General features: G+C 50.8%; 8 protein-coding genes across 8 annotated transcripts; 5 read left to right on the top strand and 3 right to left on the bottom strand.

Moving 5' to 3' along the window:
• Position 1: 1 nt before the first annotated feature.
• PPTG_12258 (hypothetical protein) lies at positions 2 to 2191 on the top strand (the record flags this gene model as incomplete). The annotated part of the gene is made up of 1 exon (XM_008907982.1): positions 2 to 2191. One exon carries the CDS (start codon positions 2 to 4, stop codon positions 2189 to 2191), a length of 2190 nt encoding a protein of 729 aa, XP_008906230.1.
• Positions 2192 to 2443: 252 nt separating this feature from the next.
• Positions 2444 to 12903, top strand: PPTG_12257 (hypothetical protein; the record flags this gene model as incomplete). The annotated part of the gene is made up of 6 exons (XM_008907981.1): positions 2444 to 3120; positions 3201 to 3291; positions 3363 to 3474; positions 3546 to 3627; positions 3697 to 4105; positions 4174 to 12903. 6 exons carry the CDS (start codon positions 2444 to 2446, stop codon positions 12901 to 12903), a joined length of 10101 nt encoding a protein of 3366 aa, XP_008906229.1.
• Positions 12042 to 16671, bottom strand: PPTG_12256 (hypothetical protein). Its single transcript, XM_008907980.1, has 3 exons — positions 16455 to 16671; positions 16333 to 16386; positions 12042 to 16266 (listed from the first exon to the last, which is right to left on the bottom strand). The coding sequence occupies exons 1-3, from the start codon at positions 16558 to 16560 to the stop codon at positions 13067 to 13069; spliced, it is 3360 nt and encodes a 1119-aa protein (XP_008906228.1). The 5' UTR covers positions 16561 to 16671; the 3' UTR covers positions 12042 to 13066.
• A 1398-nt stretch (positions 16672 to 18069) lies between these two features.
• PPTG_23022 (hypothetical protein) lies at positions 18070 to 18249 on the bottom strand (the record flags this gene model as incomplete). Its single annotated transcript, XM_008907979.1, has 2 exons — positions 18070 to 18164; positions 18237 to 18249. The coding sequence occupies 2 exons, from the start codon at positions 18247 to 18249 to the stop codon at positions 18070 to 18072; spliced, it is 108 nt and encodes a 35-aa protein (XP_008906227.1).
• A 151-nt stretch (positions 18250 to 18400) lies between these two features.
• Positions 18401 to 20242, top strand: PPTG_12255 (hypothetical protein). The gene has a single exon (XM_008907978.1). The coding sequence runs from the start codon at positions 18465 to 18467 to the stop codon at positions 20016 to 20018; it is 1554 nt and encodes a 517-aa protein (XP_008906226.1). The 5' UTR covers positions 18401 to 18464; the 3' UTR covers positions 20019 to 20242.
• A 67-nt stretch (positions 20243 to 20309) lies between these two features.
• PPTG_12254 (hypothetical protein) lies at positions 20310 to 21450 on the top strand (the record flags this gene model as incomplete). Its single annotated transcript, XM_008907977.1, has 4 exons — positions 20310 to 20849; positions 20912 to 20971; positions 21034 to 21079; positions 21151 to 21450. 4 exons carry the CDS (start codon positions 20310 to 20312, stop codon positions 21417 to 21419), a joined length of 915 nt encoding a protein of 304 aa, XP_008906225.1. The 3' UTR covers positions 21420 to 21450.
• PPTG_12253 (hypothetical protein) lies at positions 21380 to 23311 on the bottom strand. The gene is made up of 3 exons (XM_008907976.1): positions 22651 to 23311; positions 22484 to 22583; positions 21380 to 22415 (listed from the first exon to the last, which is right to left on the bottom strand). Exons 1-3 carry the CDS (start codon positions 23203 to 23205, stop codon positions 21526 to 21528), a joined length of 1545 nt encoding a protein of 514 aa, XP_008906224.1. The 5' UTR covers positions 23206 to 23311; the 3' UTR covers positions 21380 to 21525.
• Positions 23312 to 23761: 450 nt separating this feature from the next.
• Positions 23762 to 23920, top strand: PPTG_23021 (hypothetical protein; the record flags this gene model as incomplete). Its single annotated transcript, XM_008907975.1, has 1 exon — positions 23762 to 23920. One exon carries the CDS (start codon positions 23762 to 23764, stop codon positions 23918 to 23920), a length of 159 nt encoding a protein of 52 aa, XP_008906223.1.
• Between the last annotated feature and the right edge of the window lie 459 nt (positions 23921 to 24379).

Here is a 24379-nt window from a genome sequence, read left to right as displayed (position 1 = left end):
GATGGTGACTACGTTGCCGACTCCGCTGCTGGCGGTGTCGCTGCTCTTCCGCTCCAAGCCACGTTTTGCCGGGATCGACCATGTAATCAGCTCCGTGTCGGCCTACGCTGACTCATCCGTCGAGCTGCCTCTCAATAAGGCGTGCAAATACGGGTCCGTGACGCTGCTGAACCGCATCTGGAACAGTACCGTCGACTTGGAACCCGGAGGGTGGGGACTCTGGTCCGTCAGGAAGTTGCTGCGGGCGTATAAGCTATATGGCAAACTGCAGTTCACGTTGTGTCTTTTAGAAGCAGTAAAAACCAACAACGTGGATATCGTTCAGTGGCTGTTCCATCATTTTCCAGACTACGGAGTGAGGCGGAAAGTAATTTACGATGCAGCATCAGCAGGAGCGTTAGAAATTTTGCAATATTTCCGAGCTAATGGAACCGTAATAAGGAACGAAGAGGAGGAGCAGGAAGAGGATGAAGAATGGGACGAAGAAAAGGAAAACTGGGAGAGAGGTCGTTGGGTTCGTTGGGGAGGACTCGATGCAGCCAAAGCTGCAATCGCCGGACATTCTGACGTCGTTAAGTGGATGTACGAGACTTATGCACAGACCTGTGAAAACAGAAACGACTTCTGCGCCATGGATGGGGCTTTTATTGCAGGAGACATGGATCTGGCAAACTGGTTGATGGATGAGCTTTGCATGGATCCCGAAGGACACGAAGCACTACATGGTGCAGCCGCTAATGGACACGTCGAGCCGCTGCAGTGGTTTCAAGAACGTGGAGAATACACGTCGTGGGATGCTGGGACGCTGTTTAAAGCAGCGGAAGCAGGGAAATTGAACGTGGTTCGATGGATTGTCGACCGTGATCGAAATGATAGTGAGCTTGGAGACCAAAGTGGCCCAGATGAATACAATTTTGACTACAGTTATGGAGATAGAACGCGTCGGACGTATCTCACTTGCCTTGGAGGAGAAGCAACGCTGGCTATACATGCTGCTGCGATTAATGGACACTTGGAAGTTGCTAAATATTTGCGTGCTCACACTGACAAACCACGCAATGACCGAGAGAAAACAAAAGAGAAATGGAGACTGAGCAAAAGAAAGAAAGCTTTATCCGAGCGATTGAAAGGGAATTCCAGTGTCGAAACCGTTTCTGGAAGAACTATGTTGTTTGCTGCAGAGCGAGGATTCCTGGATGTGATCAAGTGGCTGTACGTCGAATATCACGCGGATCCAAAAATTAATCTCTTCTGGGTCTGTGGACACATCGATGAGTACGGGTACAGTGAAAATGACAATGATTGCGGTGATAGTGAGTCCTACTGCAGCGTGGTGGACGCAGCAGCAGGTAAAGGCCATTTGGAGATCGTTCAATATTTGCTTCACATCGGACAAGAGGAGGAAGATACTCGAAAACACAAGCGACAACGCATTCAAGAGAACCCAGACACTGTCACTCGTGACTCCTTGAGTCCACCAACCAAGCCAAAGTGCACCGCAGTAGCGATGGACGTCGCAGCGGCTCATGGTCACTTAGATGTTGTTCAATGGCTTCATGCGAATCGTTCGGAGGGTTGTACAACTGCTGCAATGGATCTCGCAGCGACAAATGGGCATCTGGACACTGTTGAGTGGCTACACGCTCACCGGTCAGAAAGATGTACTGTCGAAGCGATGGATGGTGCTGCGAGTGGCGGCCACCTGGATGTTGTGAAGTGGTTGCACAAGTACAGGACCGAGGGCTGCACAACTGCAGCTATGGACAATGCAGCGAGTGGTGGACATTTCGAAGTCGTTAAGTGGCTGCACGATAAACATGCGGGCTGTACAGCTGCCGCGTTGGACGGTGCCGCCGCCTATGGCAAGTTGGAAATTGTAAAATGGCTACATAGAAATCGATCCGAGGGATGCACAAAGTTGGCAATGGACGGCGCTGCTCATGGAGGCCATTTGCGAGTACTTCGGTGGCTGCTTGAGAACCGGAAAGAAGGATTCACTGAAAGAGCATTAGATAATGCGGCGCGGTACTCGCAGTTCGAAACTCTGTTGATTTTGCACAACATTGCGCAGCAAGGTTACGTAAAGCAGGTTGACATCATGGATGAAGAAGAGTCCAATAAATGGATCTCCGAGCATTACCACGACATCGCACGGGCAGAATTCTATTCCGGCAATGGCGTTGGATGGTAGGAATTATAGTAGAAACAACACACGAGTAAAGGCACCGCTGTAAAGTTGACTTCAACATCTATCCTTGTTTGATTGGTCAAAAATCTACAATAGTCGTGTTCGATTGGTGGAAAAATGTACCCAACCAGCACCGCACTCACCATTGCCATTCGCGCACGCCCCCCACATTCCGCACTCGGTGTCAGACGATGAACGAGAAGCCTTGACGGACTCCCTAGACAGACGAGAACCAGGCAGAGATAGGTAGATACAATGAGGGCCAGCAGCGACGCTCAAGCGGACGCGACTGCGACGCCCTTCAACCCGCTCGTGGCGCTGCAGTCGCTGCTATCCGCCGACGTCATGAGCGTCAAACAGCGTGTCAAGGCGGCACAGCAGTTGGAGGAATACTTCCGTCTCCTGAGTCCCACCCCTGGCTTACTGCTGTCCTACGAGCCTTACCTGCCTCTGCTGACGGACGTAATGGTTACGCCACTTAAAGGTGGCCAGGAGCTGCAGACGAGCGTGTTGAGCATGCTGCAGACGCTGTCAGCTCATAACCCGACGGGATTCGGTGAATGGATCGCCAGGAATACACAACTGGGTAACGAGCCGTGGCTCGTGCAATGGAGCTATGCGCTACTGCTACAGACGGAGAAGGTGGTGCCAAGAGAAGAAGAGGACGATAAGTGGAAGGACTCGACGGCTGAGTTTAAGCAGTTCGATATGCTATTGGCACGAGTGATGCAGATGTGGAGAACGTTGCTGGATCATACAGCCGATGTGGCTCTTGTGGATCAGTTGGTGAAGTGCGTGCAGGCTCTGCTGTTGCAGTCAGATTCAGACCAGTGGCGCGCGTTGATGTTGAAGAAACTACAGGCGCATTTTGTGGATATCGCGGATGTTTTAATTGGATGGATGATGAGTACGGGGCCGCATAGTCCGCTGCGGTACGTGTTGGGCTGGGTGTGACGTTGGAAAAATATTTTTTTTGAGTAACAATTTTTATTGGAAACTGTAAAATTTCAAGGGAGGAAATTCTAACGCTATTGAACAATTTCGGTCGCTTGTGGGCTGACAACAGCGTGTTCAGCCTTCAGCTGATGAATTCGTTCGCGGATGTAAGTGCATTTTACTCAAAGAATGTGAATGTCAAAAATATGGGCTCATTTATACCGATGGCTTTATAAAGGAAATTGTAAATTTGTGCGATTCGTGGAGTGACCACCTAGAGGGCGACGATGATCGCCTCAGCACTTTAGTGACTTGTTTTATGATGGTAGCTCAATGTGTTCCTGATCTTGGTACGTGAATATTGCTCTGACGCTAGTTCCGTATGAGTTGACCGTCTTATTAATTATGAATTTCATTGCAGCTTTATCCGCTGATGGAGGCGCCCACAGTCCTTTTGTGAGAGTGCTTCATCGCGTCGTATCTTGTCCCCAGCCAGATTATTCGTAAGTGGTGGATGCTATTGTATTTTTCTTGCATCTCGAGAGCCTAAGCTGATCTCACTGTGTTGATAGTCTTTTTTGTGTCGCGCACTGTTCGGAATACCTGGTATCGATTTCCAACGCGAGACACAGCAGCTTTGCTCCTCTCTCGGTTACAACAATAGGGTTTTTGCTTCATCACTGTGCTGCACAGTCGCGCTTGCATGACTGTGAGGTTGACAAACTCTCGACAGTGTTGGAAAATGCTTGCAAGCTAGCAAGCGCAAATTTTTCCAGTATTGCTGACTCACTGCTCGTGCGAACTACTGCTATTGGCGTACTGGATGATGATATTCCTTCCCGAGTCATCAAGAAAGGTGGACAGCCAAAGCGTATGAAGCTCATGGAATGCCTGTTTCACCTGAAATGTGTTAACACGGTTACACACATTACTCAATTGTGTCTGCAACTAATCCAACTGGGCGGAATTGGTGCTCTGAAGGTTCGTTGGACGGCTGAGTGCAGTGTCATGTATTGTTACTGATAATTCCTTGGTGTACTTGTAACCAGGTATTCGTAATGCGAGCACTTCAGCGGTTGAATGGCCGAACTGGTGAAAAGGGAAACAATTATTTTGTGTTTGCAGCTACGTGTATCAGCCTGGTCTCCCGGAATCCAGAAATACTGAAGCTCACACATGATGATGATGCGACGTACGTAAGTGCGATTCTTGATTTGATTACAACGAAGCTGGAAAAGCAGAATCACCGACATCGCCAGTCCAAACTGACGCTCCGGCAGTTGCGTCTCATGCTAAAGATGACTTGCGCATTAATTGGCGCTATTTCTCAGTGGCTTGTTGATCGATGTGATGTTTTGGAGACTGTGAACGGGGTATCGCTGCGTGTGTTGCAGTGGGCAGTCAATGTGCTGCCAAGTGAACTTGTGGTGGTTCGAGATAATCGAATAATTGTTGAAACGCTGCAATTAATTCGAGCCGTATTATCTCAGATGACACTGCTCCCAAGTATACCGCCCGATATTTGCCGGGACCTTTTGGTGAAGGTAGTTAAAATCGTTCGTTGCTCCAGTACGAGAGTGCGAGAGAATAGTGTTCAAGTGCTGGAAGTGTTTCATTCTCGAGCTGAAGCACGTGAGTTTGCTGGAGAAACGTTCGCTGTGTTGTTAGATCTCGTGTTAGACCCCAATCCTGGTGTACAACGCAGAATCATGTCGGGCGCTTTGAACGAGGTGGCTCATTTTGCGCTTCTAGAGCAAGAAAAACAGCCTACGCATCGCCACATATCGCAGTCTCTGCATCCTTCTTTCGTTGGCGCCGATTTTGAAAACATTCTGAGCCTTTTTCAGTCCCGAGAGTGTGACGAAGGCGAGTGGAATCGAGTATGCAACTGTATCTTGAACCGTATTACGCCGCATGTGGCGTTGGATAACTCGGCCGTTCTATTGGGTGCGATCCGCCAAGCAGCAGCATGGTGTGTCCAGAACAGACTCCGCACCCATTTTGGAGGACCAGCCCAAAGCTTTGCGAGTATCGAGCGATTATTGCAGGAGTATGCGGATGAGATTCAGCAACGAACTGGATGGAGTCCTCGAAATGATGAGGCAACAGGGACTCATTTCGCTCCAAATGACAAGCAGTTGTTGAACTGGTTGATGCTTGAGTTTGTGAGCGCGTTAGAGATGCGTATTGCCAGTGCTATTTGCGCCACCGACGTGGACCAAAGCAATCCAGAGAGTGAAGAGTATAAAGCGATGGTCTTCTTCCGTACGAACAAGGGGGTATGTGACGATTGGCTCAACCGAATCCGGCCATCCCTCGTGGAGATGGCAAAAAATGCAGCAAACTACGAGCCGTGGCGGTATCACAGCCACGCTGCGATGACTATTTGTTACAGTAAGTTCAGCAAAGCCATGTCATCCTTTGCAGCTCGTGGGTCAGCCGACAAAATAATTTCCGAGTTAAGGCAAGCGGAGAAAGATCTGGATGCCGCGTTGTTTATGCTGTGCCGATGCCACTGCGACGCGAAAGATGCAGATTCAATTATCGGATTTCAGCGATGGAGTGAATCTGTTTCTTTGGCGCTGAGCAGGCTGTATCAGCAGAACATAGGACGCGTGGAAATTGGCGAAGAATACTGCAAGATACCACTATTTAGGTGGCTGAGTGCGCTGCGGTATGAGGCTGAAATGCGATACGAAGATGCAGCCGCAGAATATGAGTCATTGCTGGAACCAGTGCTGACACGACAAAACTCACAAGACATCAGCCCTGCGAAGATCTTTGAATCTCCCATGACGCATCTCCGTATCTCACCTTCAGCACTGCTGGGGTGCATCAAACAATGTGCGAAGTGTTTTGCCGCTCTGCGCGAGTGGACAAAGCTGCGGCAGCTGATTACTCAATTCATTGGTGTCGCGAATTCTCTCATGGATTATGATTACCCCATTGAAGAGATCCAGGCGATTTTTGACTGCAGTGATGCGTGGAGCAACGAAATTGGTACGATTTCCAGTTTGGAGACATCGACGGATTACACTAACGAAGTCAAAGATAGTCGTGCGACACGAGTGGCTTTGGCGCTTCGTGTATGGGATGTTGTTAGCGAAACAAACCTTGGACAAACGGATGTTGAACCGCTGTCTAATAATCTTCGTGATAATTATCGACACGATTTGGTACAGTTGGCGTTACAGCCATCACCATGGAACGGCTATGCGGGTGAAAAGATTGGCAAAAGAGTTGAGGAGACCGTACTCCGAATGGCTCGAGCAACGAAAAAGTCCCCGTTATCCACTGGATTTCATCAAAACGTGTTACCAACGGAAGTTCTACGGCTGAATCCTGAAGTATATGATTCTGTAACTTGGGGTCAACTTTTTTTGAACTGCTCAAGCTGGAATGGGAATGATCTGAGTTCCGACGCAGAATGTTTGCACCTCCTTGGAGTAGCCAGATTGGCCCGGAAGCAGCACAATTTCAGTTTTGCCCGAGGCCTTTTGAGAGATGCGGCGAGTTTGGCGGAAGCTAGCCGTACGTCAGCTATGGGCTTAACTTACGAGAATGCAAAGCTTCTGGAGATGATTGGTATGGAGGATGAAGGGCGACGGCTTCTGGAAATGCAGTGTGAAACGAGCTTTGAAGTACTCGGCTTAAATCACACATGTCCTGGACAGGAAAATGTAACTGTCCGATCCATCTTGCACCTCGCTGAATCGCTTACCAAAGCTGACAACACGGAATTGTCGCCAGTGACATCGCGTTTCCTTGAGAGTGCACTGGGTACTGCTACAAGCGTGACCGACGAAGCGCTGGACGCTACTACTTTTTCGAGCAATTTGCAAGATGAACCTGCTCATAAATGCTTCCAAGCTGCTATCGCAGTATCACCCAAATCCCCAAAAGCTTGGATTCACTACAGTCACTGGTGCTACGATCGAGGAAAGCGTGAAATTGAGCGAGTTTCGGGACAAAATGGATATATTCACTTAGACTCCGAAGATGAAGCACAGATAACGGCTCTTTTGGAGGAGATAGGTATCACGGAACCGGACCGCGATTCCGTCGTTCGAGCTTTTTGCCATTTCCTGGACAACGGCGAGATTATCAGCCAGCGACAGGATGCTTTCCACCAGTTATGCACTGAGCTGGCACCCTTGGGCCATAGTCCTGAGGCTGTTAATAGGTTAACCAGATTACAACATGTTTGTCACGCGAAGGTGCTCCGCTTTCACGCGCTGGCTGCTCGTGGCTATGGAAAATATTTGGCGGAGCTGTTCAGCGGCTCGGGTTCCAGTATCCCAAGACAAGAAATCACCACGGTTGCGCTTCGTTTGCTTAGCCTTCTGACGGCGTATGGAGCTGAGGGAGAAGTGGTGGCAGTGCTTGAAGATGTGTTCTCCAACGGACCAGTGGATCCATGGGCTCACATTATCCCGCAATTGATCGCTCGTGCGCATCACCCGATCCCTGCTGTATCATCCTTGGTTTGCTTAATTCTCAAGCGTTTAGCACACCGTTCGCCGCACTCGATTGTGTATCCAGTAGTCGTGGACTCGATGGAGCCTCAAGCCTCGTATTCAAGTCTCCAGGAGGAGCGAGGCACTGCAAGTAACACCTTTGCTGCAGTATTACAGGAGCTGCAGAACGTATCGTCCGGACAGGTCGAAGGAGTGCGTCTACTCATTTCCGAACTTCGTCGGATTTCTATTCTATGGGACGAAGCATGGATCAGTACACTTGTCAAATTATCAGCAGACGTATCTCGACGGACGAGTACACTGGAAAAAGAAGCCACTCGCGTGGAGAAGAATGCATCGTTGTCTGCAAAAGAGAAAAGCGAGTTAGCACACCGCAAGCTGGTAGCTATTATGAAGCCGATATACGTCTCGATCGAACGGCTGTGGAAGGAAACGTGCGGATGCGTCCATGATCAACTTGCTGTGTCTCCACACGAGCGAAAATTTCTCAAGGAATACGGAGGAGTGATTGAGAATGCGATGGAGAACTTCCGTGATTGCTGCGTGTCAGAGTCTCGGGGCAATGCTGTATCAATGAAGAATCCAGAAGAGCTTTGGCAGCCATTTGCAGATATATTGAAGGCTCTGATGAACGCCACGGGACGTCGAGAACAACTGCCGCTGCATGACATATCACCGGCGATGGCTTCTACTTCTCGTCAGCTAGCGCTAACTAACATGCCCGGCGCAGTAGTAGGAAAGACAGCATGTCAAGTGGAGCCTATCACTATTCATCGTGTGGAGTCGTCTGTGACTGTTTTACGAACGAAAACCAAACCAAAGTCCTTGGAATTAATTGGATCGGATGGCAAAACGTACAAGTATTTGCTAAAAGCCCGCGAAGACTTGCGATTGGATGAACGCATCATGCAGTATTTACGTGTGACGAACGAGTTCTTACGAGCTGATGACGCTGCAGCTGCTCGAGATTTGTCCGCTCAAAGCTACAGCGTTATACCGCTCTCTAGAAACGCTGGATTGATCCAGATGGTTCCAGACGTCGTCCCTCTTTTCCAAGTGTATACTGCTCGAAGTGAAGCGAGTGGACGAGGTCCTCAGGATCCTGTCGCTGCTACTTCAGCACAACAGCCACCCCCACCGACAGCCCAGTTTTACGCCAAGTTGAAGCAGCATGGCATATCTAATGTAGCGCCAAATAACCGCTCGCAGTGGCCGACTCATGCGTTGAAACAAATCTATCAGGAGCTTGTTGCCCAGCGCCCACGCAATGTGTTGCAGCAAGAGATTCTTCTTCGGAGTGAAGACTTACGAGAGAGCTGGGTCAAAAGTACGCGTTTAAGTAAGTCCCTTGCTGTCATGTCTGTGCTTGGGTACATCGTTGGATTGGGAGACCGACACTTGGACAACATTCTGCTGTGCGTCAACAGTGGCGATATCGTCCACATTGACCACAATGTGTGCTTTGATAAGGGACGCAGACTGAAAGTGCCAGAGATTGTGCCGTTCCGACTCACGCCAATGCTGCAAGACGCGCTTGGATTTACAGGAGTGGAGGGGAGATTCCGAGTGGCATTTGAAACAACGTTACGCATTGTGCGCTCTGACAACGTTCGCGAAGCGTTGTTGACGTTGTTTGAAGCTTTCGTGTACAGTCCACTGGTTGATTGGATTGCTGAAGATAGACGACAAGGACGATCAGGAGACTTGAAAGCGCGCCTGGAAGTAAACGTGAACCTCTCTTTGTTCTTGTCGAGGGCGGAGGAACGACGACAAGATACGATTTCCTTTGGTCGTCAGTACGAGCAATATGCTGACATCATTTCGAGAGCTCTCAATGGATCGCAAGTCCCGTTTGTGACTTTGCTTGACCAGCGGAAGCGGCTGCAGTCGCTTGAGAGCGAAGAGCAAGCGCTATTGAAGGAAGTTACGAGTGTTGGGGCAGAGCTATCCAAGCATCAGAGTGCTGAGCAGACCAGACGTGCGGAAGTTGAGTCCACCACGGCTCGTTTCAAAGAGATTACTTCGAAAATAAGCTCGTTTGCTGATGAGTGCTTAGCAAGACACCAGCAGATCGAAGCGTGGAGACAGAAGAGTATCACGTTCGTTGAGTCTGACCCTGTGGCTCAACTGAGCGCTGTTACGACTGCAGTTGATTCTGCGTCTTTCCAGACGGTACATGCAACGCTACGCAGTGTTTTGGAGCAATCACGGTCCGCTGATCGACAGAGACAGCTTTTGGATGCGTTGGAGTCAAAGTGCCGATCAGTTGATGCGGATGTGACACGCTTGCGCTTTGAGATTGAGAAACTCGCCACTTATTTGGTTCCGTACCTTTCGTATTATGGCTTCCAGCGCAAGGAGCTGGATGCATATTTGGATTCAGAGATGAAGGTTGCTGGCAAGGATGTGTACTTCAAGTGGTGGACTCTTTGTACTGAATGCTTGCGTGGACTGGCGGAACAGATACAAGTAAACGCTACCAGCATTGTGACATGCAGTGCTCCCTCCGAAAAGAGTATTGCTGAGTCGACCACGGTTCTGAGTCGTCTAAGTGAATTACGGCTGGATCTCAATGGCCAGTTCAACCAGGAGAATGAGGCGTCGTGTATTTCGCAAGCTGACAAATTACTGGAGAACGTGTCGAATGCTCTTTCTGCGATGAAGCTGTCCAATGCTCAAGGGCAGCGCGTTATGAAACTCGCTGGCGCGTCTTGGATTATCAAAGTTATGGAACACCTGAACGAAGCGAGTTGCGCCTCGAGCGTCAGCGTATTCAACCTCACGCCTGCATTAACAGTGCCATCGAATTATGGAGCTGTGGTAGCTGTGACCCGTGCGTGCTCCACTTTGTTGGATTTGGTGTCAACGCCTAAGGGATCAATGAAGAGGCTTCGAGCAAGTGAACTGCTGACGTCTGGCCCCGACAAAGGTATGGATGGATTCAATGATATTCTCCAAGAAGTGGGATCGTTTGCTGTTGTGCTTCAGGAAGAGTTTGTATCAAATGTTTATGGACGAGAAATGGGTGAGAGTGGCGACTTACTGGAGCTTATCAAGGCGATGCTAACTACACCGGATAGGAGGAAAGAACTGGAAATGGTATTGATGTCAGCCAGTGTGGTAAATGATGCGAAATTATCGATACAAGCGTTGCTGGCGAAATTACCTGCAGCCCGCAACTTGTTGACTGCTGCCTTTGCTGTCACACAGAAGATCTCATCGCTGGTTGATAGTTTGCACCAGATGCCGGTGTTGACTGGTGAAGAAGTCGAACGTATCAAAATTTCTTCCTGCACTAGTTGGATTGAGTTCGCTCTAAATGCCATCGAGTTGTACACTGTGACAGAAGAGGACAAGGTGGAGGAAGTTCGCGCGATTTGGTCAGTTTACATGGATGATTTTGTTTCCAATTGCTTGGCCAAGTTACTGCGATACCAGCTGTCTAGTATTATTTCGTCTGAGTGGAAATTTGATTTCTGCGCGCTCGACCAATCAACTTCTGAGCTTCGCGCACAATGGGCGGATTATTTCTGCTCGCAGATTCCAGACATTCTGCCGTCTATGCCGACAAACTCATCGACTGCGACTCCGGAGACACTAACGAATGATGTCACCAAGTCAGTTACAGAGCTCATGAGTGTATGCGAAGAGTGGTGGTCCTACCAGTGGAGTAAATCTCAATCGAATACTTGGACTCAGCGTGTCTCGTCCATTAGAAATCGGCATGCTGGGCGTCTTCGATATGCCGCGTGGCTGTCGACGACAACGCCAGCAGAAGGTGAAGGAGCTGGTGTTTCTCGAACGCAGTTGCTTGCGTTCCTATCGTCTCAAGTGCCTCAACTGAATGCGCTGTTGACCGATCAAGTTGCAGTTGAAGCAAGCGTATTGGAGCTGGCCCAGCACATGGATTATCTGGCCTCAAACATGGGCAACGCTACGGACCCTACCGATGAGAGCTTGCATGCTTGCGTTCAGAGTTGTTACGGCAAAGTGGCAGGTCTCTTCGACTATGGACGGACTCTGGCGGATCTTGTACAAGGCATCAGTGTCATCGAGACGTCTGGCGGCGAGTCGGTACCAGAGACTGAGATAATCCAGCTCGAAGTGGATGTTGTCGGTACGAACCTTCTTCAGTCTGCATCGAATGCTACATTGGAGATGCAATCGTTGACCGAAGAATTGAATGGGACGATAGCCAATGTTCACGATCTCCAAGATGAGCTGATGCGAAAGACGAGAGTGTATGATGCTCTCGCTTCGAGAAAACTCGCAGCCGAGAGTGAATTTCACTCTTTGTGCGTTGTAAACAAAGACGCGGTGCTGAAGATTGCGCGTGTGCTGAGCAAGAGTGTGAAGGAAATGCGGCTCCTAGTCAAAGGTTTTGACAAGCTGAAAACTCCATCGAAGCAAAGCCAAGCATCTTCTGGAGCTACAAGCCCTGGGAGCATGCGTCATCGCCAACAGCAGACTGAATCGCGAGACTCACCTGAGCACCCTACTTCGAATGCAGTAGCAGGGTTTTCCTTCATGGAGAACGATCGTCTTGTACAGATTCTTCTTCGTAGCATTCGCTCCGTCAATCATCTACAGCAGCTGGAAGGGGTGCTGGAAAAGCACGGGGACCTGTGTGCTTCTCTTCGTGGTGCAGTCCTTCAACTTGACCGCGCGCTGCGCGACTTTGACACTCAGATGGACCAACTCTTAATTGACTGTGACCAATGTGCTGGTGACGTCCAGGAGTCGTCACGAGCTTACTTGTTGCTTCAGCTACTACTTGATCTTGTCGAGGCACTGCGAGTAGTCAAGAGTGAGTCGTCAGTTGCAGATGCTGGAGACTCATCGATCTCGCTTCTTATTGCGGCTCGAGACCTTGTGCGCGGATGTGTGAAGCAGTTCTTCGAAGCCACTGAAATGGCTGATCGCCTTTCAAGCAACATAGAAGACGACAGCCGAGCGAGCGGAGTCATCTCCATGCCAGATGAAGCTGATGTTGAAGAACAGAATGGTGCCGCAGAGGATTCTGCTGCATTGGAGTCAGGAGATAGCGCTGGGATGGACGTCAGCAACGACAACAGCTCGCATGACACTTGTGCGAGCAGTCCTCGAAGTGTTGAGGAGAAGAGTCAATACGGCCTGCAAGTCCTCAAGCGCATCGAGGAAAAACTGTCAGGCACCGGCACGGAAATAACAGGTGCACCACCAGTTTTGACAGTGGAGCAACAAGCATCATGGCTCATTGATGAAGCCACCAAGACAGACAACCTCTGCGTCATGTACGAAGGATGGACGCCGTGGATTTAAGACTTCAGAGGTTCTCGTGGATACCGCTCCTACTGTAGTTTGTACTGACCAAATGAACTTGCTAATGCTGACAAAAACGCACTGTATTGATGACCAGCAAGCAAGAGTCGAGTCGCTTCCATCGCATTGCAATCACCCTCTTACCTGTTTCTGTTCTGTAGGTCTAGTGGAACTTGTACTGAATCTTCTTGTGCACCTGGACCAAAAACTCAACGTACGAGACATCATTGCGTGTGCGGTCCTCTACAAGCGCACTCATGAAGCGGTTGGCGCGCCAGTCATTCTTGGTCAAGATCTCCAGCGGCTGAGAGATTGGGATCGTCGAGTTCAAGTACTCCACCAGCGAGCGCAGTCGCTCTCGAGCACTCATCCCGTCGCCCTCGGGCGGCTCAGAGTCGAGTGTTTCAAACAAGGTAAGAGTCTGCTCTGCGGTGTCAGCGTGGTCCACGCCAAAGAGATCAAGCAGCAACTCTGGCGAGGCCTTGGGGCCAATGTAAATGTAGCAGCACATGGCTGAGTGCAACAGGAAAATTCCTTCTTCATCCAGCTTTTCAGCAGTCGGCGGGAGTTGAGGGGGCAGAATGAACTTGCCATCTTCGTCCAATGTGCAGCAATCATCGGCCAGGTCGTGGACACTGTACAGCTTCGGGTAAACGGCCGATACGCAGAACTCTACCGGTAGACTGTTAAGCAGTCCCATCATCATAACGCGCTCGTCCGCACGCACATCGATAAAGCCACGCGGAGGGTTGCCCACCAGATTTCCACGCAATGCACGACTCTTGAGCGTCGCCAGTGTGTACAGAGGCAGCAACTTGAGAGACTCCGGTAGAATAAGTTGGCCAGAAGATGAAGACGAAGCACAAAATTTGCGATAGTTGAACAACACGGTCACACACTGGTCAACCAGCGACTCCTTGACGGCCATAGGAGTCGCACGCATGAGCTGCTTGTCCACGAACTGACGTGCTGCCGAGCGTTGCCACACTGAGCACGTTGCGTCCAGATCAGCGAAGCGGAACACATTCGATAACAACGGCTCCACTTGCAGTGCCAAGTTGTGTACACGCACACAACGCAAACCATCACTACGCGTATACAGTAGAGCCGCTTGGATGTATGCGTCTGTACCCTCAGCAAGAGGCTCATCGTACGCGAATGTTACGCACATTGAACGGTCCTGGTCGATCACAGCAAACTCCATCTCATCTGTCGTAAAGGCGTTGCCGCGCGCATTGAAAAAGTTACCGTACGAGTGCTCCACACGCAGTCCAGCGCTACAGCGCACCTTAAGCACTGCCTCATAGCCACAGTCACGATCCACAAGTCGCTGCAGCATACTGGTAAGATGATGACGATTACTTGACTGCTCCTTCTCGAACTGAGGCATGTACTGCACACGACCACCAGTCAATTCGCACACGCGACCCACATCAGCCAGAGATGCGAATGTGTTGGCAACCGAAAACACATCCAGAGAAATGTGGTGCTCAGCGCACTGTCGAGCCAAAGTCTCGTACGCGTTGTTGTCCTCAGGGGTGTACAGATCCACCTCCTTCGTGGTACCGTAAGCGCCACTAACTTCCTCGCGTTTCACTCTGCCAATGCCCATGCGCGGAGCTCCAGCATGAAGCAGCACTACTCGTCCTCCTGACACGGACAGAGCGTCAGCTACACTCCATAGCGCAGCACCTGACACGGCCTGGTTCTTTGTAGTGGTCTCAAACGAGCGCGTGATAACTTCTGACAGCTCGGTGATCTTATCAGAAGCAGCAGGGTCGTCCATGGAGACCAGCCAGCTACTAGGAGGTAACGGGGCCACAGGATCATCAATATCGGGGCAAATACTCATCGAGATAGACGATGAGCCGTTGTCCATTCGGTAGTAGTGCACGGCAGTGTCGAACGTCACGATACCAATCTTCTTGCGCTTATTCTGGGCCATCGACGGGAGCAGATACTGAATCGACTGCAAGGCATTTGTAGCGAGTCCCGTCTGGAACGAAAAGAGCGACACGTCGAGCACAAATACGAGAATGGGCTCTTGCGGCGGACGGATCGTGTAGGCAGCAGGCACAACATACTCCACTGAGCCACGTGACAGCTCTGCACGCTCCTGGATATCACGGCGCTTGCCATACTGATCCACACTGCAGTAGTAGTCTCGCGGAGTCTCGTTGTTGAGCTGACAAATGTTGCATACGAACTTTCGTCCACCCTGAATAAACTTGGTAAACGAGTTCACGTACGCAGCGCAGCGTGTACATCTCAACGGGCCATTAGGTCCAAAGTCCACCAGCGGAATCGGTAGTTCGTCTTCTTGGAGATCCGCAAGTGGGCAGATAACTGCGGCCAGCGGCAGTCCACATTGTTTCAGCAGTTCTTTGTTAGCGGGAACGTGATTCAGCGTCGGCCGAATGAAGCGCGGGTTGCAACAGCCTTCATCCACACACACATAGTCGCTCGAAGCAGGTGGTGGCATAGTTACTGTGTGGCCACGCGCAACATACTGCACACGCTCGGCCGAGACAACAGGACGAGGGATCTGGGTCGGGTCAATACGCTGCTTCGGGGCTTGAGAAGCCTGCGGTTGCTGCTGTTGAGGATATCCTCCTTGTTGGGGCTGGCCATAAGCACCTGGAGCGCCAGGTGCACCGTAGGGTGGTGTAGCGCCTCCTGGCCCAGGGGGCCCTGGGTACGGTCCAGCATTTCGGTTCGGCTGAAGATATGGTGCAGCTCCTCCCTGAGGTGGTCCCTGTTGTCCATTAAACTGCGGTGGAGGCGGGCCCTGCATCTGGCCACCAAACTGTGGAGGAGGAGGGCCTGGCCGGCCGCCCTGTGGAGGTGGAGCGTTGTTAAACTGCTGTCCTGGACCGGGAGGGCCTTGCTGGAATTGCTGTCTCGGTGGCCCCTGCGGGCCAGGAGGTCCCGACTGGAAAGATCCTGGTCCTGGTGCAGGCGTCGCATTCTGGAACGATCCGGGCGCGGGCGAGCCCTGGCCAGGGTACGCACTGCGTCCTGGTGTCGCCGCGCCGGGCGGTCCGCGGTTCACCTGTGGTACGCCACTGTTTGCTCCATTAGATGGCGGGCCTGAAGGGCCCGGTTGGCCAAGCTGCTGGCCAGGCCTGAAAGAGCCCTGGGAACCTGGAGCAGGCGGGCCGCCAAGTTGCTGGCCAGGTCGGAATGAGCCTTGGGAACCCGGAGCTGGCGGTCCGCCAAGTTGTTGGCCAGGCCGGAAAGAACCTTGAGAGCCAGGGGCCGGCACCTGCTGCACCTGGCCAGGGAAGCCCGGACGACCTCCGAGACCTGAGTGGGGAGCTTGAGGCTGCTGAACGCCAGGGAAGCCGCGGCCAGGGAGGCTTCCTGTTCATACCGACATATTGGCGTTAATAAATGCTGTAGAGAATACATAGTACATTTCGGAGCTACCAGTGGGCTGTGACATGGGATGCTGCTGCTGATTGTACTGCACGTTGCCGTATGCTGCTGACGTAGCAATGCTATATTAGCTGCGAAAAGGTCACGAGACAAGAATCCAAAGGGCTGCGTACCAGGATTGGGAGGCGCATATCCGCCGCCACTGCGAGGCGCCTGCTGCTGCTGCTGGGGAGGAGCCTGGCCGCCGTAACCACGCGGTGGGTAGTTGGGCTGCTGCATCTTCGCCGGCAGGAGGAAAGTTCCGATGCCCGACGCTTTGACTTCCACGTGTGCAGCGGGGGTGTCGAACGGTTTTGACGGGGAAAATGATCGTTCTGAGTGCTGACATAAAATATTTCGAAATTGACATGACGGTACTTATTTTGATTAGACTAGCCTACAGAGAATAGATTCTGTAAGGGTAGGTCCACTATTTGAAGCATTCACATGATTCTCGCCATAATAGGAGCATTACTTTTGATTGGAGAAAGAGCTGATTCTGGATCAGCCCTCTTTGCAGCGCAGGACAAGATTGATCACTGTCCGAATTGACTATTCAGACTACGAGACTTTAGCAACCGTATCATTTGCTGCAAGACTGAACTTCTGAGGAGCAGTGAGCTGTGCTGCCTTGAAAAAAATGTTGAAGAGATCGACTGTAACAGTTAGTCTGCTGCTGCGCGTAAAGACACGAATTGTCTTCCAAGAAAATACTCTGCGTTTTGCTGCATGGTGTTTTATCTCTTGACTACCTGGATATGCTTGGGTCTGTGCATATGCCGCGAGCAAGAGCACGTTTTCGATAACTCAAACAAAGCTTCAATCTTACCATTTTCTTTAGAGTCCCGTTTCCAGGCTCTGAGTCTCACTCTTCATTTGTTGTCAATGATGTCTCCAAGAGTCATCGACGATGGCCCAAGCTCGTATGTGTGAGGGCGTGATAAGGAGTTTTCGCAATCGAGATACCTATCATGAATTGAAATTCACCACAACGAGCAGCAGTAATCCAGTCGAAATGTTTTTGGAGTTGATGAGCAAACTAGAATATTGCCAGCTCTTCTACTCTTGTATTTCGATGTCTCCAATGGACACCATTGCACATTGCCACGAGCGCTGCTTTTGCAGCAAAAGTTTTGCTCAGTACAATTTTTTATTTTATTGTAAGAGCACTGACGAGCAGCAGTAATCCAGTCGAAATGTTTTGGATTGATGAGCAAACTAGAATATTGCCAGCTCTTCTACTCTTGTATTTCGATGTCTCCAATGGACACCATTGCACATTGCCACGAGCGCTGCTTTTGCAGCAAAAGTTTTGCTCATCGATTGCAGCGACATCAGTGTCCATCAGTCACTGGGAAGGGCTTTTCACTGTAAAAAGTGCTTTACATCTTCGCCCTCCACTCATCATCCTTATGGATAGAGTCCAGCAGCATATCGAGTCGATAATCGACGTCCATCTCGATTCGAGAATCTTGAAGGCTACCATGTCAATCGGTTCTTGGCCGCCAAGTTGGCGAAGCAGTGCTTTGAAAGTAGTGCTTTCCCTCCCAGATTTGGTGGGAACAATGGTATCATGGGTACCACTGAGCGGCACTGACGGCATCAGCGTCAGGCTCCGCTGAACACCCTCCATCAGAAACAGCGCCCATCGCACTCGTGACGACAGCCACCGATGGACAATCCAACCTTCTAAAAAAAAAGTAGAGTTCCTTGCCTGCATTTCATGGAGCCTCCATTGGAGGCACCGGCTTAAGCGCCGACAGCCAGCAGTGCAGCGCTGTGCATGGCCTCGCCTGTCACATCAACTGAAGGTAACCGCGCATAGAGCGGCTCGAGCTGCGCCGCTGAGTCACCATCGTGACAGCAGCCGTGTCAAAACTCGCTGTCGACTTTGCATTGCAGGACGGACCACGTACCTGTCGGGGACATTAGTAGTACCCACGCCACCAATGATGATGTCAAAAGTCATGTCGCATGGTCTTCCTCGTACCTAAGCAAATTAGAGTCATTCCATTGGTCAGTAGACGGCGCGTCGACATCGACGTTTCCATTCGGATCCTGGCAGCCATTCGGTGACATTAGCGAGATTCACCTGGGTTGACTCGACACCATTTTTGAAAACCCCAGCGACTGCTTACACCAAGATGGACGTGGAGAACAGTCTCTTGACGCGGCTAGCCGCCAACGGGCCAACTATGAGCGACGCTCCCATGCTTCTGATGGCTGTGGTGCTGGTGTTGGCGCTATCGGGCGTTGCGTCCACCGTCTCACAGCAGCGACAGAAGGCAAACGAGGACGAGACTCTGCAAGGCCGTAAGCTCACGCGCAAGCTCAGCAACATCGGCCTCTCGACGCTCGTTACGGAGGTACCCACCAACCTATCCATTCCCGTGTCTGTCTTAACCGTGGAAGGCCATCTGACCAAGGAGGACTACATTGAGCGCTTACGTGCACGTTTACTGCACGATGCTTTCTTCTTGCGCTGGCGCAGCGTCGTCCGTGGAGACTACAAAACGGGCGTCTACAAGTACGTGGAGGTACCTGACTATGACGTTGCGCAGAACGTGGTGGAGCACACGGTTGATGAAGGAGAGACCACCATGTCGTACGTTGAGTCCGCTATTGTCAACACACCGCTGGACTTCGACAAGCCACTGTGGGAGATGCACGTGATCCACGACCCTAAGAGCAACCCGGGCGTCACCAGCGTCGGGTGGAAAGTGCACCATTGCCTCGGAGACGGTGCCTCGCTTGCCACGGCCATGGCCAAGCTCAGTGACCAGAGTGAGCTCTTCGACGCCATGCTCGAGAAGCGCTTACAGGCCAAGAAGAACCCAAAGATGCCGAAGCCTCGCAAACCCGTGACCCAGACCATTAAGGACATTTTGATCTTCCTGTACGTCTGCATCTGGTCAGTCTACGTGATCTCGTATCACATGTTCGCACTTGTGGCTCGTCGTGAACCTGCCACGGTCTTTAAGCGTCCCGGAGGCAAGCAAAAACGTCTATCATACAACATGATCTACTCTGTTCAGACCACCAAGGCCGTGGGCAAACACTTCCGCGCTACAGTGAACGACGTGATGCTCAATGTCGTGGCAGGTGCCATGCGCAAGACCATGTTGGCTATGGGCGAGTCTGTGGCTCCAACACTTAAGGTACGCAGCGCCATCCCAGTGGACATGCGCTCCAGCACGGAAGTCATCCGCCACACTAGCAACCGCTTCTCTTCACTCGTGATTGACCTTCCAATCGGCGTCGAGGACCCTGCTCAGCGTCTGTACCAGGTCACGGCTGCTATGAACGAGGCCAAAAATTCACTGGAGAAGTTCTTCGTGTACTGGTCGAGCCACTTCGTGTCCAAGTTGCCAGCACCACTTATGCGTTTGGTCGTACACTTCACTACCAGTCGTATCTCCGTGGCTATTAGCAATGTGCGTGCCAGTGTCGTAGAAATGAGTTTATGCAAGAGTCAAGTGTCGGGCTTCTACGGTTTTGTGCCACCGCCGCCGTCTGTGAACCTTGGAGTGGCCATCCTGTCGATGGGCGATAATCTGGGTCTGAATGTCCTTGTGGATCCATGTGTCGGTGTCAACGCTAAGCAATTCCTGGAATTTGCGAAGGAAGAATTCACTGCGCTTCAAGAATCGGTTGCTGCCATTGAGGCCAACGCTAATGAAGACAAGAAGACCAAGTAAAAAGCAAACACGGCAAATTTAATGAACTGGGCCACTCGTCTACAAATATTGGGCACAGGTTTGACGATATCGCTAAACGTTGCCTAGACTGGGAGGCTGCCTTGTCGAAAATGAAACGTAATGTTGTATGCTAAATGCTTTGTTATCTTATTCGAATACTACTAGTATTTTTTAGCCCTGTTCAACGTGAACTTCACGTGGGTATTTATATGATCGTTGACGAGCTATTGTGGTTGCCATTGCCTTACCGACTACACTATTAGCAAGAAGTTACCAAGAAGATCAGTCGATATGGAGGAGGCTCAAGTTTCGACTCAGTCTGTCGATATTGAACCTGTCAACGACAAACACCCAACAGAAGTGACCCCGACCGAACCCGTTGGCAACAACCATGCGGAGCCACATAACGCTGCAGAGATTGTCAAGACATCCGAGCCCGAGTTGGTGTTACAAGCTCCTGCCGAAGAGAATCGTCCTGTTGACGTAACTACAGCTCCCAATAGCGAAGATTCGTCTACGTCTGTATGTGAGCCTCCGCTCTCCCCTCGCTCGGGCCGTTTATCCGAAGGAGCTGAGGTGGTGACGCCGGCAGGCACAGTCGAGGCACCTGTCAGTGCGAGTGATACTCCGTCAACAGAGGAGAAGGAATCTATAGCTCAAGTGAAAAGAACTAATGTAACTGAAGCAGAAGCGCATGCAGTCGACCACGAACTGCAGCACGAAACAATCACTCTAACCTCCACACCAGCAGCAGTTACCACAGAGTCAAAACCGCCCGTAGCAGCACCTTCCCCATCAAAGAAGGCCAAGAGCGAGAAGAAGCAGGCCAATGTACGTCTTGCAAGCATAGTTTACAACCTCTTGAACTTTAACATGGATTTTTGTTTCCGCAGCAAGACTCTTTCGCTAGTGAAGAAGTATTGCACGAGATGCAGAAATTCCTCACGCTTCAGGTACGAAAGTATCCTACTATCACCTAAAGTATATTTTGTTAAAACTAACTTTCATGCTACAGATTGTGGAGAATCGCTGCGGCTCACACACGAAGGGTATTCAAGAATGTAAGTCGAAAGCTTTCATATTCATCGGGTACGTAAGGTGGCATACTAACCTGTTACCTGTTTCCTGCAAGTCGTGGAGAATCATCTGAATGAGAAACAGCGGAAGCGATACATTGCTCCACTATTAGAGCGCATCGTACAGAACTTTACACAAGAGGCCACAGCTAAGGGGGAAGAGGTTTCCCTCGACGTGCAGTCCAATATCTGTCTCATCGAGCAAATGTTCCTAACATTTGGACGACGTTCACCGCTCCAGGACATGTACACTGCAGAGGAAGAAGAGATGCTAGACTTGCTCTTCCACAGCAACAGCAGCAACAACCTACCGATCGATACTTAATGCTTCAAATGCATCTAACTTCAGCAAGGAATTAGCAAATACTATGTATTGGTTCATACCCGTCTTCCATCCTGCATAACCCCCTCCAATATCCCCTCGTACATGTTTACTGCTCCTCACATTGCTCGGCGGGGACTATCCGGACGACCTTGCCGATTCCTTTGGCTTGACCATCACGGAACACGAAGCGCATACCTTTCTTCAAGAACTCCGGCGAATGGATGAAGCGGAAACGCACAAGTGCTCGGTCTCCTGTGCGAATAACCTCTTGGTTCGATTCAATCGAGATGATCTCTGCTGTCTGTCGAATTGTCCGGCAGTTGACCATCGGCTGGTAGCCGACAGTGACGGTTGTCTGGTGGTGTAGAATCACTACACGAGCCTCAAACACCCGTGACACGTAGTCGTCCACCTTGATTTCGGGACTCAACAAGATCATTCCTTTGCGGAACGTTGACTGATTCAGCGCGAATTTCTTGTTGACGGAGCGAACAGCCACCGCCGCAGTTTGTCCCGGAACGAGCTCCTTCAGTGGCATGTACATCGACTCCATCGAACGCACTGTAACCTTGTGGAAATGTCCATTGTAGTCTGGTCCGATCTGCAGTGCGTCGTTGATTTTGAAGCTCCCAGTCATTAAAGTTCCCGCCAGGATGAACCCCACTCCAGGGACTTGGTACGTCTCGTCGATCGGCATTTCGACCACGTCACTCGCAGCAATCGCCTTCTTCTTTGAATCAGCGGCACCGATGGGTGTTGCAACCGTGATGCTTTCCTCCTGGTTCATCGACTTGGTCGTCGCTAGCGTCGAGGCCGACAGTCCAGCCTTGAACAATGCCGACGGCGACGTCTCGCAAAGTATCCGACGGAGATTCTCCAACCCGTCACCCGTGACGTTGGAAATCGGCAGAATAGGCGTGATGCGGTTCGACGGTATACTCTTCGCTGCTGTCACCGCCTGCTCCGTCGTCTTGACAAGCATCGCCATCTTTCCATCTAGCAGCAGAGCAATAAATTCAATTAACCACTTGATCTCGGATTATAACGTTATAATGTCAACGTACAGCGTCGTAATGCTTGGCGAACTGTAGCCAGTGTCTCCTTTGCTACATTCTTGGGCGCAATGTCGATCTTCGTCAGCGCCACAACGATCGGAATCTCCAGCTACACTCAAGCAACATGCAACGTCAATATCACCAACCACTAGCGCTAATACCCGCGTTAAACCCACCGCAACAGCAATGGCCAGGTGTTCCTTGGTCATCCGCTTTACGCCCATGTTGGCTCCCACCACGACGACGACCACGTCTGGCTGCATGCCTGTGAGTCCGAACACTGTCGTCTTTAGATACTTCTCGTGTCCTGCTAGATCGATAAGCTGGATGCGCTTGTGGGCTATCTTGGCCAGTTCTCCCCAGGGGATGAGCTTACCCGCTCGCTTGGATAAAATCTGCTCTCCATGCTCGTCAAAGCCTAGATAAGCTGTGGCCACGCTGCTGGTACGACCTGATTCGATCTCGTGTTTATGACGGAAGATGGCCTGGCGAGAGGAGCCTCGGCCGTCGTCTAGCTCTCCCTTAATGAGTGTGCCGATAAGACTCGACTTGCCGCTGTCCACGTTGCCCACGAAGGCGAGACGCAGAGTGCGCAGCGTGTCGTGGTTGGTCTCTGGGGTTGTGATCTTGGCCTCCTCGTCCTGATTGGAGACGTGTAAACCTTCCTTGAGGTCGACGGCTGCAGCGTCGACGTTGGGCGTGAGGCTACTCCTTCGCTCTTGGACCTCCATGGCTGCTGGTGAGTTGCAGAGTGGCGAGCGCGGGACACAGCGTCAAGGGATGACAGTCTTTGCGGCTTTTGGATCTACGTCGCTTCGCCCCGTCGAATCTGATATCGTGAGTGTTGGTCAATGGGTTGAAGTTGTCAACATTTTAGCGTACAAATGCTCGCTGAGCGACAAGAAAAAGAATGTGGAGGCTGTCAGCACGAGTTTATTTAGTAGTGTGCTAGTTTAAGATTAAACTTCTAATAACCTTCACTCACTAATAGCGCTACAAGTCTGGCTGCTGTGACCAGGGAGATGGAGTACGATGGAGCGCTTAGCGTGCAGTTCTGCAAACTTGATGAGGCGTTCGTAATAATACCGTTAGGCCACTCGTCTTGTTGACACCTTGCCTGCTTCACACGAGTGGTAGATACTACACTAACCTTATGCCTCCGGTGTCAGCGCTCCGAACAATATCAAGAGTGGTAGTGTATTAGATCAAGCTTGTGCTGCACAGGAAGTCGAAGTTTTTGTTGTTACTCTCGAATATGGTGTCGATGATGGATTGGATTAGGGTGGAATGATCCAAAGATCCTGGAACCATCACTTGAAGACCCCTGGGACGCATCAATTCCGCGTCGGTGCGAGTGAGAAACAGAGGGCAGAGGATGACATCCACGTATTCCATGGTAGCGACTCGATCTTTCGATGCTTCCGAAGTACCGGGAGATCTATTTAGATGCACCTCCACAATGTTCGCCTCCATCTGTAAGTCGAAGACTTCGGATTCCGTGCTGCATTGCCATCCACCATGCTATTTCAACAAGGTGTACGTGTAACTACCTATTGTCATTTCGGTGTCGTCGAAGTTGCGGAAGTGTCAAGCATCCAAAAACGTTGAATTCTTGCCAAGTCATAAGAACTCAATTCTTTGTCCATGACGACGACTACAATACCCTCCAGAAGTAACTGTAAAGCGGTTGCCATGTAAACGTTGAACTCGCCATGCTGTACACCTATAATAGAGGATTCTCTCGTGTGTCGATCGATCACTAAGAAGATCGATCAACGGTAGGCAAAATGATTATGGGACAACATAGTTTTTTTCGTACAAGTCAAATCGTAAACCGGATCTTATATCTAGATCGCAGAGAGAGAGAGAGAGAGAGAGAGAGAGAGAGAGAGAGAGAGAGAGAGA

This window comes from Phytophthora parasitica (genome assembly GCF_000247585.1).
Source record: "Phytophthora parasitica INRA-310 unplaced genomic scaffold supercont2.28, whole genome shotgun sequence".
In the NCBI taxonomy this organism is placed as follows: Eukaryota; Oomycota; class Peronosporomycetes; order Peronosporales; family Peronosporaceae; genus Phytophthora; species Phytophthora nicotianae.
Note: the sequence above shows the minus strand (reverse complement) of the source record. Positions and strands in the feature narration are given on the sequence as shown.